Below are 17,238 nucleotides of genomic sequence, written 5' to 3'. Positions count from 1 at the left end.
TAGAAAAGTAGCTAAGATATGAAATTGTTATTCGAGCAAGAGTAAGTGTTTGTCGTTAGCCTTCGTTTTCGAAAATAGCACTACTTTATTTGTCACTACACATATGCTATAAATGTTTATATATGTTAGCAATAAAAAACTATATGTTTCAGTGTTGTAGTCCGCAAGCTTTTCTACCCACGACAAGTAGCTCGAGTAGCAGCAACAATTCAACCGTTTATGAGACAACATGCCACCAGCGCGCCATCATCTACTATATAGTATTTTGGTTGTATTCAGCCTGAAATAATGGCAATTATGCATATGTATGTACGTCAAATTTTCTTCATTGATTCGTGCTGTCTTTCGTTGTTGGACTGTTGCTTTTTCAATTATTTATAGATTGCTTTTGCCATTCGTAGGCGTTCGTTACATTCACTTAGTCTTGCTTCGTTGCGTAATGCAAGTAATTAATTGTAGCTTAACTTGAAAGCAGGTCTATTAATTGTAGCTTATTTTGTTTTTTGCAGTTTTTTTTCGTTACTATTTGGTTGGATATGTTGATGCGCGTAGGTAGTGGTGGCGTAACAATGAAATTGTGGGTATTAATATATATGAAAATTGGTTTGAGCGGTTGATATTAAAGCTATAGAGATTATTTGTTAGACAAAGATGTGGTAGAGATTATATAAAAACAAGAAAAAGTCATTGGCTTCCGTTTCCTCCACAAATTAAAAAGTTTCCGTGGAAAAAATTGATTTTCATCGTTCAGTTTGTATGGCAGCTATATATCATAACAATTTCTTAGAATAATATAGCGCTGTCTACTGCAATAAACCATACATAATTTCGTGACGTTATCGTGTTAAACAAAAAAGTTGTCCATACAACGACTTGGTTTTGAACGCTGGGTTTGTATRGCAGCTATATGAAATAGTGAAGCAATATTGACATTTGCAACAAATGAACAGATTCTTAAGGAGAAAATGACCTAAGCGAAATTTCAGAACAATATCTAAAYAACTAAGGGACTAATKYGCGTATATACAGACAGAGAGTAGAGCGTTTAGTTTTCTTTTGGATATCTTTCTAATTACTSTTTTCTTTAAAATCCAAATACCACATTAATTCCATTCACACTAATTACTCAATGACTTACATTTCTGCCACCTTAACTTACACCACCCAAGCAACAATCAACAATACTTTTAATTKTATTGTCTTTCAATTAACTTCAATGCTTCGTCAGTTGACACCTATTGAGCAAAAACAATGAAGCCCATTCGATGTATTTGTTAATAAATATTRTTGTGAGTTCCCACTCGTTTACACGCCAATGCACCGTAATTAAGGTCAACGCCATTAAATGTGAGTGCACAGTGGTGTCTAACGATTAATCACTTAATTCTACATTGTCTGTGCTCTTCTCTGAAACACCTGCCATCACTCTTTAATAGAGTTCGTGCTTATTTCGTGTGAAGAATTTCTAGCATGAAGGGTTCAATAGTCTATGCAAGCAGTCATTTACTAGAATTCTACTCCTTTAGCAAAAAATACTTGTACGGATGTTGTACCCCACCCAAAAGGCGTAGCGTTGCTCACCGTGCACCTGTTTCGTTTCTTACAGGTATTTCGTTTTCATTTCCAATGCCAAATCCATTTCCAAATGTCGCGTCTGCCAGCAATCAGCAATTTGTACCAATCATGTCGAACATTAATCGACTAGACGGTTAGATACGAGTATTTCTACGATTTTTCTGTGTGTGCCTCACATTAAATTCGTTGTATTGAATTACTTTACTTCGTGAAATTGCCGTTGTACATTGACAAATTGCTGGCAAGGATTGTGTGGCAGTGAGTAAGTGAGTACGAGTCTGAGTGGAAAGATTTATAGAGTGAGCTTTTGTTATTGAATAAGCCTGAGTACAAGCACATACATATCAGTTACAAGATATTACCATACTTGTAAATTGGTCTTTGCATTGATTTTGGTTTTTAGTTAATGGAAAAGAAAGAAAAATGATACTTAAATCATTTGTGTTTTATAAAAAATATTTTTTAATGACAATTTGTCGAAATTTGTAAAAAATTTAACACATTCAGCGTAATTCAGCTATATATGCATTAATTCAGCGCAATTAAACGGCAACATTAATACTTTTCGTAAGAACATAATCTAGATTTATGTGTACATATAGTCAAATAATGAGATATTAACGTAACTTGTTGAAATTTTAACGCATTTAATCGTGCTGAGCTACGAATGAATAAATTTAGCGCAGCATTTATACTACTCGTATGGATATACTTAAAATTTTCTTGCCAATGTTGTAATATAATGTCACATTAGTGAAATTTGTTGAATCTTTGACGTGTTAAGTTGCAGGTGAATTTATTCAGCGCAATTTTTGCTGATCATTTATACTTCTCATATAAATTTACTTAAGGTTTACTTCAAATTACTGCACTATAATGAAACGTTACCAAAATAAAACTGATTCATTGCTATTCAGCTACAATTCAGCCATATGCGAGTTAATTCAGCGCATATATGGTGCATAATTTATATTTTCCATGTGCATATACTTAAGATTGTTAGCATCTTAAAGCGCTCAGTATTATTCAGCTGCAATTGAGCCACATATGAGTTAATTCAGCGCATAATAGGCGCATTTTTTATACTTCTCATGTACATATACTTAAGATTATTAGCATTTTTACGTGCTCAACATTATTCAGCTACAATTTCGCTACACATGAATTAATTCAGCGCATCGTTTATATTTTTATATACATATGCTTAATATTTGCATAGAAATATTTTGCTATCAATTAGGAAAAAGCTAATTCTAATTGTAATTTTGCATAAAAATGCGGCGTTTTGGAGACTACGGTTTTGCAATATACATACACTTTCGGTAATGTAAAGCCTCGCAAAAGTCTCATCACTAGTTATGCATAAATTGTTTGATTTTAGACGCGTCATTTAGCGCGATTTAGCGTAATTCAGCGCTTTCATTAAATTAATATTCAAGCTTTAAATTCACAATATTTACAAAAACTTAAATAAAAGTACGTAAATACCGAAGAACAAACAATATTATGCTCTTCCTCCCATATAATTAATAATCAAAATAAATCGACGGTGCTTGAGATGCTCATGCGCATAGAAATTGCAAACATATGATACTATTATTCTTCAAAAACAAAAAAAAAAAAAAAACAAAACCTATTGCTGAATAAGTAAAACCATATTCAGCACAAATTGTAAATCACATGCAGCTCATATTCGAAATAAATTTACTCAGCATTTATTCAAAACACTMTTATGACCCGATAGCCATTCACTAAATGAAGCATAATGAATTCAGCGCATATTTGTTTTATTCAGTACTCATAAATCTATCCAGTTAACATTAGTAATTTAGTTTTCGTTAAGCATGAAGTAATTTAAATTTAATTTTGTCGTTACAATTTGTTATTCAGCTATTCAGCGCGCTTTCATATTCATAACTTTTGAATAATATTTTTTTGTAGAGCGTAATTTTTATATTTTTAAAATTTTCCTTTATAACATATACAATTCCTAAATGGAAGGAGCAGCGGTATTTCTGCTAACATAAAGCCTTTCGATTCAGCACGAATTTCATTCATTTAGCTGCTGAATAAAGTATTTAGTATGCAGTATAATTTCTTACAAAAACGGCAGTAGGAAGCATTAAGCAACCCACACTTGGTATGTCACTTTATAAATCAAGTTGTCTGCTGAACAGGGAAGAGTTCGTGGTGTAGAAACCGGAAGAGATTGTAAAAGCAAAGGAAAATGCCGAAAATACCAAACAAAAAACGCTGCATAACAGCGACCAAAAAAAAAAAAAACACAAACAGTGAGATGTCGTAACGGCAGCGAAAAGTGCAAAAAACTTCCGGAAAAGGGAAGGCCGTTGACAAACACTACTCGGCCGGGTAAATATGCCGCCACTGTCACTAAAACAAGTAGGAAGAGCGCAGAGCTTACCAAACAGCATATCGAAGAAATATTTGCTTATATTCACACTTATTTATATATATGTGTATATATATTTGTATATATCGTTGTATATACATATATGTGCATAATCATATATGTGAATATATATGAGACTGAACTTTCGTTGAAACACCAGCTGGAAAAAGGACAGGCTTTCCAATTTGCATGGGTGTTGGACTGCTTGAATAAATATCAGGGTGTGAGTATATTCAATTGTAAATATGTATACRTTGTATTCGTGTTTGATTATTGATGTGTCCTGAGGACTGTTGTGCTGTCCTGACTTTCCTGGAGGATTTACTCTTTTTTTTTGGTGGTTAAAGGGCAGGAAAATTTGCCAAAACAATTTGTCCGCTTACTTTGTAGTTTCGTTAACCCTTTTTTAGGCTTTCAAGGTTCCGTTCGCTCTGACGGCATATTTTGCCGTTGTGTATACTTTTTATATTCCCATCTATTTGTGGGCGTTACGCCACGTTAGTGGCTCCATTAAGAGTCATTGGCTTTGCGAAGGGTTCAATTAAATAAATGTATGAGCAAATCAAATGAAATGTATCGATAACCAGCGCACTAMGAGGTAAGATCTTAGAAGGAATCTAAAACAATGGCTTTCATTATAGAGAGATGCCATAAAAGAAAAACGAAACCAATAGCTTGATACTTTAACACAACATGTTGTCTACATTTCTCGCAATTCAGCGCTTTTCAACGTCATTTAKCTTAATTCAGCGCATTTAAAGTGTAAAAATATAAGCAAAGTTATGACTTTATGACTTTAGAACAATACTTTGTCTCCTTTCCTTACGATTCAGCGCTTTTTGATGACATTTCGCTCACTTCAAAGCTTTAAAAAATATTTCGTTTGCATTTTAGCGCAATTCAGCGCCTTTCAATGTTATTCTGTTTAATTCAGCGAACTGTATTATTCYAAATAAAATTTCTAAACTAATAATTTCTATAAAAAGAAATTARTCGGAAATAAGCGAAGTTTTTTTCACGACTTTAAAACCTTACTTTTTCTTCCTTCATTTCAATGACACTCAGCTCACTTTAAAACTTTAAAAATATGTTATTTAAATTTCGGCGCAATWCAGCGCATTTCAATGYCATTCAGCCCAATTCAGCGAATTGTAYTTAAAAAWAATAATWATTATTTCAATAAAAAATTCACCTAAAATAAAAAAAGTTTTTGTTTTCATGACGTCAAAACAATACTTTCTCTCCATTTTTTTGCAATTCAGCGCATTTCGGTGCGATTCATTGATTTCAACTTCATTCAGCTCACTTTAAAACTTACAAAAAAATATGATATTCACATTTCACCGCAATTCAGCGCATTTCAATGTCATTCAGCTCAACTYCAAATACAAAGAAGATATCACAAARTASCCAATCAAATAGGACAGACATTTAAAAATACATAACATACCGCAGAAAAAAAAAACAGAAGAGAAATGACAACAAGAATAACAACGCAATCAGATTTACAGCTTACCCCAAACGTTGCTGTTCRTGCTCTTCTTCATCCTCCATTATGTCGACTGTGGCATTCGAACCAACCATGGACGATGTGCCGGACATTAATGCGCCCATTTGTGTGTTGTTGGCTGTTGYTGCAGCARCAGTTTTTGTTGTTGGTGCATTACCGCTACATGCCGCCGCTGTTGCTGTCAATCCGGCTGTCAACATTGCAATCGTTGTTGCGTTTGATGCATTCGATGTTGCTTTTGATGTTGTACCGGCATATATTGTCGATTGTGTTGGTGTTGTAGGTGCATTGCTTACATTGTTGCTGGCAGTACTGCCACCGCTTTGTTGTAATAATAAATCATGTCGGCAGGTTAAATCGCGCTCGCCGGCTACTAATGTGCTGATCTCCRGTGGCAGCGGTTTAGTCAGGAATTTCGCTCGACGTATACCTGGAATGAAGCGCATCAAAATGGGAAATTGAAAGGTTTAGGCAAAATGCTTTTGYTTTAATTAATTTTGAGGAAATATGCAAAAACGAGTATTAGAAAARGTTGAATTTGAAAGTAGTTTTTGTATAAAGCATTTTTCTACAATAAAAATGTTTTAAAACAAGGGTTTACTCATATTTTGTGATCTCAGTCGAATAAAACGTTATTCAGCAGAATTCAGTACCATTCAGTTTGCCATAGATTTTAAATGTTATTCAGCACAATTATTTTATTCTTAGTCGAGCCAAATGTTATTCAGAAATATTCAGCAGAATTCTGTACTATTCAGTTTTGGCATATTCAATGTTTCCATAAGTTTTAAATGATATTCAGCGCTACTATTTTATTCTTAGTTGAACATACGTTAATTAGTACCATTCTTCAGAATTCAGCACTTCTCAGTTATCCCATATTCAGCGTTTCCATGAATTTTAAGCGTTATTCAACGCTACTATGCAAAGTTTAATTTACCTGATGAACGATGAATGCATTCCAATAATATTTTYAATTAAAAAATTAATTCGGTAAAAAGAACGAAAGATTGTTTGTAGTTATTTTATGAATTTTTTCTTCAAAACGGTCTATTTGAGAAGTACTKTTGACAACTCTGTAGTTAAGTTGTTTAAGAAAAAGTAATTGAAACCCTTAGAACTGCAGTCGTTATTGTCTACCATTCTACTTTAAAAATTTCACGTGTTATTCGTTGGTCTTCAGCTCCAATCAACTATATTCAGCACAATTCAGCACTAAGTTTTTGAGTGTATGGTTACTCAAAGGTGTCGATGATAATAATACTCGTATTCTTTGATGATTCAGCATATTTCTGAACAATTCAGCGCTACATTTATGCTTGATATAATCTTCTGTTGGATCATAAACTCAACTAATACTAATTTTAAACATATTTCAAAAATTTTTATTTWATTTAMTTCAAATCTTTGAAAAAATACCACAATTAAAAAAGTAGATGGGCAGTAATTCAGCACATTTCAGCATCTACTTTTTTTTGCAGTATTTTGCCGGCTTTCTGACTTGTTGATTATTTGTGTGSTTACCTATTCAATTCTTTATTCAGAACACGACCTTAGTTGAAATAAATTCAATACTTAAATGAGCCTAAACTCTCTCTACGCAGTCTATACGCGCTTGAAATTCAATCGCCTTGACATTGTGCTGCTGCTCCACCTGCAAAACAAATTAAGGAGCAAAACAATAAAGCATAGCGCCATGCGGCTCATTCGTCTCTTACACGTACGTGCCACAACGCATCATTGTCATCATCAATAAACAAAATGTGGCACACGTCTGACAGGCCCATAATATCCGAGACACATACTCGTATGATATCATAGAAAAGGTAGAGATGTGGGTGTGCTTAACTTTTATTGAATGTCAGCATTGTGCATTATTGCTTTAGCTGTTATTTTTTCGTCAGCCAAAGTCAAAGTGTTTATCACTCTCTTCATCTCACTCTTACAACTTTGCATTTCTGCTTCGTACTAAGTGCTACGGAAGTGCTGCAAATCCTTAAGTCAACACCAATAGCCCTACATACATAAACACGCGAAAACTCAGGCACTTATTTTAGTCAATCAACTGCTCTCCTTCCATTCTCTGGGCCCAGCTGTCACAATTTAAGCCCTAAATTAAATGAAGTGATTGATTACTGTATTTTAACGGTAATGCTTGTTGTAAAGCGCTTCACAGGAGAGTAAAGGTTTTGTATACTTATGTGTGTTTGTTTATAGCTTGTTCCTTACAATGTCGCATTACACCTGCCTGTGTTGGTTGTTGGTCTCTGCCTRCCTCTGTCGAGTTGTGTTTGAGTTTAACAATTTACTCAAGTTGTGTGTTAAAGAGCAGCAATTTACGCTGTCACAGTGACGTAGATTGTTAATTAAATAGATAGAGTTCATTTGAGGTGATTGTACGTACGTTGCAGATTTCTCAAAATGTCGATGGTATATCTTCGAAGTACTGAGTACTAATTTTTGATGCAAAAAAGCAAAAGTTTTCAATTTAAGCTTAATCCAGCGCGCTTTAAATAAATTCAGCTGCTTATGCATTATGAGTATTCCGCTATATGATGCGATATAATATTATATCAAACATTAAAGTGGCGCTGAATTGCTCATAATTGCGCTGAATGATCATAAAATATGAACACTATTATTATCGTAGCCTTTGAGTAAACATTAAGTTAACAACTTAGTTGCAAAGGCGCTTAATCATCCTAAGGTACAAATACTACTACTATCGTCACTTTTCAGTAATAATAATAATAATTCTCAAAATTTATAAAAATTTATATTCCGCTTTGTAAAGTAAGTTTAAAAAAAGGAGTTTCAAATAGTGTTTGTCACATGAGAGATAGGTTTTTATTATTTACCAAGGACTTGGGAAAATTCTGGTTTTGTACTTAATTTTTTTTAGACTTACATATATTACAAAAGTGCTATTTAGCTGAACTTGTTTTTTAATAATTTTTTTTAATATTTTATTCCTGAGCAGCTAGAAAATATATTCAGCTCATTTCAACACATGCCTGCTTGCCAAAAATACTCAGCTCCTATACGTTACAGTTCAAAAATTATTTGCTTACAATTGTATAAATGTATTCAGCGCAAATTTAATGTTTACCAAAATAAAATGTGCTTGATTGTAAATAACTTACCGTTAACGCTAGCGCTATTCAGCTTTAGTTGTTTAATTCAGCTGGTAAATTTTAGAAAAATATTGCATGATAAATTCCAATAATTCAATTTGGGTTTATTCAGCACAATTCAGCTAACATAATTGCRTTGTAAAGCACACTGGTACTTATGTTTAGGTAACTTTAGCTTAAACAAACTGCGCTGAATTTATTTGAACAGTATTAACTAATAACTAACCCTTAGAAAGTAGGCTTGTAGAGCTAGTGATATTCTTCAGCTCATTCAGCGCTTTAATCATGGTTTTCACGAGTTAGTAGTTAGCATAGTTAGAATAGTATTCCAATTCAAAATAAATAATCGGAATAATATTTCAGACAAGTTGCGCTTACAAAGAAAAAATCATCCACAAATCAATCGCTTAATATTTTAAACCAAGTAAATCACAACCAGTTAACAGTGTGACAAACGAAAGTCCGCCGAGGCGTACAACCAAAAGGAGGCAGTAAAAGCACAGTGTAGGCTCAAGGCAGCCAAGTCAACAACAGCTGGAAATAGTGCTGTGACTTATGTCGCTTGSCTGAGTCTATCGCACAACATTTGCTATGCTGTCAACGCCCCGCATACGTCTATAACAGACAACTGACTGCCTTGCTGTGCAATACAAAGAGCGGTGCAAGATTAAAATGTTGCACAGTACGTAAGGGAGGCGAACACTAATAGCTGAATTGATGATAATATGCGTACATAAGTAAAAACTGTTATTCGTATGTTGTGCTGAATAACGGCTGACAAGCAGAATATCGGCTGACTAGCTGAATATCAGTTCATGGACTTAARTAGTTAAAAGTGTATTTGCTTAAGCTGGTTCACAAGTATTCTGAACTTTCATTTGGTTCAATATAAACATACCCACAGAACAGGGAATCARCTCGGGATCTACGAAGTTTTGTTCTTGCTCGAAATTATTCAGAATTCTCGAAACACCACACTGGTTTTCAGAACATAGGATATTGTCTTTTACTTCGTGCTCTACTCCACTCCAGGTGCTTTGTCATCACTTTTCAAATAAATTAACTAATTGAAGAAAACTGTTTTAGAAATTAGAGTTAAGTGATATAAAACCATTGGTCCTTCTTCCAATGAACATCATTACAAAGTAAAATGCACCAAGAAGTTCAAGGTTACCCTCAGCAGCAAAGCTGAATGGAATGATTCCACTCTCTAGCAACTGCTTAGGAATAATACAATCTACGTTGTTGTTTGCATTGTTTTCCGAGCAATTTTCAGCCAAARATCTTTGCCATAAGTCAGTGCCTAGAGCTAAACATCCATCGCAACTATTGGAACGAATGTATAACCATATTTAGCGATAGTTAAACRTTACTTAAAGAAATTTCATCTTATGAGATCAAATTGCTGAGTAGCCTAACGGAACGTACCCAAGAATTGTGCCAAGTCACAAAGGTATAACCAGGAACGAACTGGCTGATGAGCTCTCCTGCTCCGACATTAAACCTGAAATACCAGAACACTTGCTAATCGACTGCATAGGGTAGGTTAAAGACATGGATCCAGTCTCCAACTASGGATACCATCGCTTCGCTAGCACCCAGCAGTATATTGGACTTTATCAATAWGCTGARTCTAGGGGAGTCTTTTTGATTTGAGAGAGTGCATTTCTCGTCTATCGATCAATCAATCGGATCGAAAACCGAAATCATCTCCACGACGCAGATAAGGAGGATCAAGCATAGTCAGTTTTAGACAGATCCACCAGATTGTAAACGGTTCGGATTTAAATCCTATCCCATAAGAATTTGACCAGGCCAGGTAGAAGTGCCTAAAAAAKTTCACATTATATTTTTCAAGAAATCAAAAGCATATATTCAAAATGGACAATGACCAATTATAACGTATACAGCTAGCGAAAAATCAGTCTTGCTGAAGGAGTAGTGACTTTTTGCAATGAGACGGAATAACCACGCAAATACTATTGTCCAATCCTCATTGAGTTTATGTGTTGCCTGGTAGACCAGTCCTTATTCACGTGATACTCGGTTTTTCGGTACTAAATTGCATGAAGACAGCCGATCTTATGCCCGTGTCCATCCGCTGTTATTGAAACGAAATTATCTACCCTTGCGAGGCAATCATCTTTAGAGTTCAGTCTATTTTCGCAGTGACTGGATAATCTTASAAAATTACTGGAAGTAAGTAATAATGATCTTCATTATTATTCAGCGCAGTCAGCCAACCCAAAGACAAAAACTGCTCTGCTATCGGGATGAGTTCGAATCTCCCGGAAGGTAGCTCCGCTTTAAAGGAGTAGATCTTTCAATACTTTCAGGAAATTGCAGTGGACCGGAAATCTGAAACTAGTCTTAAAGGGGAGCTCTGTAATAAGTACTCGTTCTCCAAGCTACTGGAAGCTCACAGATAAGTTTATWATTTATATTTCTAATAATCTAAAATATATACAGGCCACGTCCGCCCGTCCGTCCATCTTCCTGGCTACTCATTCTATATATACGCGAACTAATCATAGGGAGGATGGAGTCATGTGTAGATGTTCACGCAAGTGAGTAAAGTCATCTGATTACACTTGGGAGTGGCCAGAAACGATTCTTTTCTATATGGCTCAAGCAGCAAATATCCTCTGGGCAGCAAAAGAACATCCCTTTGAAGGCGAGCTAAAGTGAGAAGGCAAACCATACCTCCACAGGGTGGTACGCTTGGTTTTGGACCCCCCCACGTAAAAATCGCCCCGAAAAAATGAAGTCTTTGAAAGAGAAACTCCCGTTTTGATAACTCCGTTGGAAAGACCAGGCTGAGAAAACCTAGCTTCGCTTGGAATCTCCTATTGGCGACACATCGCGAAAAGAAGAAACGACTGGCGTGCTGTTGTCAACTTGGCTATTTCGCGTAAGCTGAGCCTACGCCACTAAAGAAGAAGAAGTCATTAAATTTTTGCGATATCGATATGAAATTTTGCACACGTTCTTTTCTCCGCAAGAAGATWTTCCGTTGCCGGAACTGTCCACTTCGAAYTACTRTAGGAKATAGYTGCCATACAAACTAAACAATCAMATGAAATTCGTGTYYGTAGTCTTTTRTATTTGTGAAGGGCATTATAGCAACGGTGCAACGAAGTTGACGCTAGCTGCCACCGAAACCGGCAAGTGTGAATATTTGGTTGCTCGGTGACAACTCGGTAAATAGCTGCATCAGTGATGTGGTCTAACCTTCACACAAGCATTGGCCGGCAGATTTTAAACAAACACATAACAACAACAACAGCAATAATGTGTTTTTTCTGCAGTTTGCATAGCTGTCACCAAAGGAAGGCCGAGCTTAAATTTCAATTGCCACACAAGTGTGGCATGCAAAGTTTTTCTYACTATATAGGAATGATGTTGCATTGACGCTGCAGTGACACGCATACGCACATGCAGTTCAGATGTGTGTGTGTGTGTTTGAGACGCCTGCCAGTTTGGCCGCCTGCCAATGGCCCGCATTTGCACTCACTGCCACAAACCACTAATGAAAGTCAACTTGGAAAAGTTTTGCTGCCCGCCACACCACCAAGACCACCAGCCAATGGTGAGATGATGCTACAGCAATGCATAAACTTTCTTTTGTTGTTGTGGTTAGTTTTTTTGTTGTTGCTGTATCTACGGTTTTAGGTAGTGCTACTTTAAGTTGAAAGCAAAATGCAATTAAAGTGCAGCAATGTGGTAGCCAGGCACCAGTGCCACTAACACACACAAAAACATGCACACATATATCTAGACATACGAAAATATGAAAGTAAATGAGTTATTCAAGTGAAAGATTTAACTTCATGAGGCCGAGCGAATGTTTGCCATTCGGGAGCGAACTAATTGCCTCATTGGCTTGTTGCTCTTGCATAGTTACCGTTAGCATACGAAATATCATAGCATACTTTCTTTTTGTATTGTTGTTTGCTCTCTAGTGTATACTTGTTTTATTTGCTTTTTCCGTTAGTTAGGTTGTTGTGGTTGGCTGCGTTTGGCACGTCAAAGTTTGTAGTTGATTTAAAATGAGTGAAAGTTTCCGCCAGCAACGAAAGTGGATTTCCAGATTTAATGGTTGCGTCAAGTGGCGAAGATTATAGCTGCTTCGCATTTGTTGGGAAATTTACGAAAGTTTATCAAAAACAGTAAGAACTTGTGGACGAAAGCTGAGTAGAATAGTAAAGAGTTCGAGAGCAGAGCGGCTTTGTGYAGAGAGCAAAACCAATAAGGTAGTAATTTTCTAAGTATTTGTTTGAGTGAGAGGAAAAGTGCTTTGGTGTGAGAGAAGAAATTGTATTGTAAAGGAGTTGACAGATCGAGCACATCGAATAGTAATATTAGAGAAAAAAGGTTTCATTCGAATATTGCGAAGTAAGGCTTCGTGGATCGTAAGCGACTTTGGACCTTATAATGTTTCTTTCGTTAAAGTTAAATTATACTTAATTTTACTCAAATAACAACTAACACGGCTGGTCGGGCGGACAGACGGACAGACAGACAGTCAACCGGATTTTAACTTATCTCGTCACCCTGATCATTTACATACATATATGTATACAACTCTATATCCAACTCGACAAGTTGTAGTTGATACAAACAACCGTTATGTGGGCAAACCTATTATAATCTGTAGCAACAACTTGCAAGGGTATAAAATAATAAACAAATTATTATAATCCGGGTATCGTAATATATACAAACAAACGTTGAAAATATTGGCAAAGTSTTGCCACCTTTGTAGAAATAAAAAAATTAAATTCAATTAAATTAAATTATTGCCACAAGTTCGCTAATTTTATTAAAAAAATATAAAAAAAAATTAAAATTATTATTAAACACTTTATTAAACAAAATGTTTTTTAAAGTGTTGCCACCTTTGTGCAAATTTAAAAAAATTAATGTGGTAAAATACATAGGTAGAGTATTATAATATGGGTATCGCAAGAAGACAGTTAAGAAAACAATTTTTGCAAGGTGGGCTGCCATATGTTCACTAAATTTAATTTAAAAAAAATATATAAAAGATAACTTTATTTTTAAAAACTGGTTGCAAAATACGTCCAGAATGAGTTAATAAAAAAAAATTTTTTAAAGCGTTGCCATATTTGTGAAAATTTTAAMAAGTTGAAATAGTAATATATAATATAAGTATAAGAAAGGATAATAGAAGTGGAATATTCGATATTGGTATCAAATTGTGCAGGATTAAGAAAGCATTTCATTGCAATTATTTTTGAAAGTGGTTGCCATATGTTTGCTAATTTAATCTTAAAAATATTTAAAAAATAAAATTATTTGTAAAAAACGATGCAAAGTTATATACTGAACGAAATGATTTAATTAAACAAAAAAATTGTTTAAAGTGTTGCCACATTTTTTGAAATATTAAAGAAATGAAAGGGTAACATAAATAGAGTATTCGATATTGGCATCACATTAAGCAGAATTACGGAAGCATTTCATTGCAAATATTTTTGTAAGAGGTTGCCATATGTTCGCTAATTTTTATAAATGAAAAATTAATTATAAACTTATTATTAACTGTTTACCAAAAAAAGGTATATATAATGGCTAAATTTTAAATATTTTCAAAAAGCGTTGCCATATTTATAAACATTTTTAAAAACTGAAAGACCATATAAGTAGGGTATTCGATACGGGCATCAAATTAAGCAAGTTTTAGGAATAATTTTATTGCAAATATTATTGGAAGAGGTTGCCATATGTTTACTAGATTATTTAATTTAAAAATATTTATAAAACATAACCTTATTTTTAAAGACATGAATTAATTTAACAAAAAAAAAAGATGTTTTCAAAGATGTTGCCATATTTGTAAAAAATTTGACATACTGAAATAATAATATAAATATGGTATTCGATATGGGCAAAAAACTGAGTAAGATTATGAAAGCATTTTATTGCAAATACGTACATATTATTATAAGATGTTGCCATATGTTCACTAATTTTTATAAATAAAAAATTTAAGATCAACTTATTATTAAAATTGCTTACAAAAATGAATGTGTTTATAATGGCTTAAGTTGAAATTAGAAAAGCGTTGCCACCTATTCATTTTTTTCACTTAACAATTGTAGTAAAATTATAAGATATTTCTAAGTTTTATATGAGGTTGCTTTGATTTACATATTATCTTAAAGACGTTTTAATTTCATCAAAGACGAATGAAAAWTTTCATTTTAAATTTCAAGCAAATCGCTTTTAATGCCTTGCATGCGCTTACTCACCGTGCACCGTTGCCGTTTGGTATGCCGGCGGTGGCGGCAGTGGCATCACATCAGCCGCGTTGCTCATCAACGACGGTTGCTGTAGCGTTTGTTGTTGTTGTTGTTGCGGTTTTCGCGTAGCATGCGTTAGTTGTATTGTGTGATATTTCACAATCGGCTGATTGCAAAGCAATTGCGCTGCGGCTGCGTTGCTGCTGCCCGATCCCAAGCTGGTGCCACTCATGGTTGTCGCTATTGTAGCGTCATTGTTTGCTGTTGTTGCTGCCGCAGAGGCAACGGACGTGAAGCTCGATGTTGGCTGGTGTTGTTGTTGTTGTTGCTGTTGGTATTGCTGTGGATGCGCTGCTGTGGCAATTGGAAAGTAAATTGTGGCCGTCGCTGTGCCCCCGCCTGGCACTGACACATTCGCCGATTGATAACAATTGCCCGACATGCCGGTGGCGATGAGTGTGGCGCCCACACCGATGCCGACGTTGCCATTGCCGTCGGTTGTGCAATTATTGCCACTGCCACTCAGCGCTGCGGTGATGCCTGTTGCGGCCGGCGTTGCTGTTGTTGTTGYTTGAAAACGCACYAGCGCACCGCTGGGCACAGCAACATACTGYTGTGGTTGTTGTTGTTGTTGTTGCGGYTTATGSTGGTGCGTTTGCAGTGTSGCGTACTGACGCATTGTTGGCAGTGCTTGTAGTTGTTGTTGCTGTTGTTGACCTTGTTGTGTGGGCGACGAACCGGCCGATACGATGTGGAATGTTTGCATGGCATGTTGTTGTTGTTGCGGCTGCTGTTGCAAATGTTGCGGTGATGGTGTGGCCGAGCGGCTATAAAGTTGCTGACATTGTTGTTGCATTGATTTCGGTGCTGCCGTTGCTGTTGTTGCCATTAGCATAACGTCGGGACGTTGTTGCTGTTGCTGTTGCTGTTGTTGTTGTAGCTGTGGTTGCTGCTGATGCTGTTGTTGATAGTAGTGCGCATTGATTTTCGCTSCCGTCAACATTTGATTTTGATTCAATTTCGCCGGTGAATTGTGCAGCAGGCGACAGGAATCTAAAAGGATAATGCGATGAAGCAAATGCAAATCATTAATAAAGTCGTTTAAAAGGGAAAGCGCAGAATTTTTTTTTTTTTTTTCAGAAGTTTAAACGCATACTATCCCAAACGCCATTCAAGCCTCCGGAACACCGCCTTATCTTCCAAACGGAAGTTTTTGCAGTCAGGTAACCGCCATACTTTTCGCATACACAATCTCAAAAGGACTTCCGTGCATTGKTGGGCCTTTTSACAGGTCRCAACCTRCTGCCATTGCATGCGAGCCGGAAGACTAAAGGTACCGATGGCACAGGCAGAAAATGCAGAAAAGTAGGCATGAGAGAGACCCTGCAATACTTGTCCAGCATTATCCAACCTCAAATACCCATAATATTCGCAGTTCAAAGGACTAGATGAATTATCAAGTTTAGATATCAAGTGGCTTTTAAAGTTCGCAAAAAAGCTTTGACTTTTCTTAATATTATACTACTCGATAGATGGCGCTAGATTACAATTAACTTCATAAGTCCCTATAACCAAATAATTAATACTTTTGAAAAGCATGCATTATATCGACGCCTGATYAATACATCAATATTTGTTACCAATTGGGCAGGTGTAATGGACACTTTCCCACTTTAGTCGCGTTCGAGGCCTACCTGTAACCTCTGGCATGCAGTTCAACTCCTCCACACCCAACTGAATTTTCAATTCTACCTGCCTTTAGGTTTAAACCACAGCCACCGTGAGTCTCTGTAAAGGCCCAAACCCAATGAGCTGATTGGAGCGAATTGTTAGGGGTAACACCACCCTATGGTACCAGATCTAAGTCTCCAGTCAGACCTTGTAACTTTTGCAACCCATCACACTCAATGACTGATGACATTTGTCGCTTGAATTTCAAATGTATTTTCTTTAGAAAGCATCTCACTCAAAGTCTATAATATAAGCTTCAGCTGAGTATTGCAGCATTATTTCTGATAAGACTATGCTGATACTTCGAGGCAAGCAGACATACGAGTAGTGCATATGGTATTAGATGTCAGTCATCTCTTACGACATTACTGTGCCATATTTTACCCGCTGCTAACTATTCTGCTAAGTGGCGCCTGAGCTGAATTATCACTAAAAAATAATGTATATTCATGCTTCGTTTTGTCACAAAAAATCTGGAGGAAAATGTAACTTCATGTATATAGACAAAACACTTTGAAAACTATTTGTTTTAATAGCAGGTAAATGTCTAAGATGTTGCCTGAAATCGCCATGAAAACTATTTTTTTCTTTTCAACACGACAGTTAATCTCT

The 17,238-nt window shown here is 35.7% G+C and overlaps 1 protein-coding gene across 1 annotated transcript in view; it reads right to left on the bottom strand.

The window, feature by feature from the left end:
• The window catches only part of LOC108977034 (AF4/FMR2 family member 4), a 24,911-nt gene extending 9,121 nt beyond the window's left edge, over window positions 1-15,790 (bottom strand). Inside the window, exons 1-2 of the mRNA XM_018946528.1 lie at window positions 14,905-15,790; window positions 5,502-5,925 (exon numbers count right to left, since the gene is read on the bottom strand). Coding sequence (XP_018802073.1) covers window positions 5,502-5,925; window positions 14,905-15,790 — 1,310 coding nt within the window. The remainder of the gene's footprint in view (window positions 1-5,501; window positions 5,926-14,904) is intronic.
• Between the last annotated feature and the right edge of the window lie 1,448 nt (window positions 15,791-17,238).

This window comes from Bactrocera latifrons, unplaced genomic scaffold (genome assembly GCF_001853355.1).
Source record: "Bactrocera latifrons isolate USDA-ARS-PBARC rearing strain unplaced genomic scaffold, ASM185335v1 scaffold_83, whole genome shotgun sequence".
Taxonomy (NCBI): domain Eukaryota; kingdom Metazoa; phylum Arthropoda; class Insecta; order Diptera; family Tephritidae; genus Bactrocera; species Bactrocera latifrons.
This window is presented reverse-complemented; position numbering and strand designations above follow the sequence as displayed.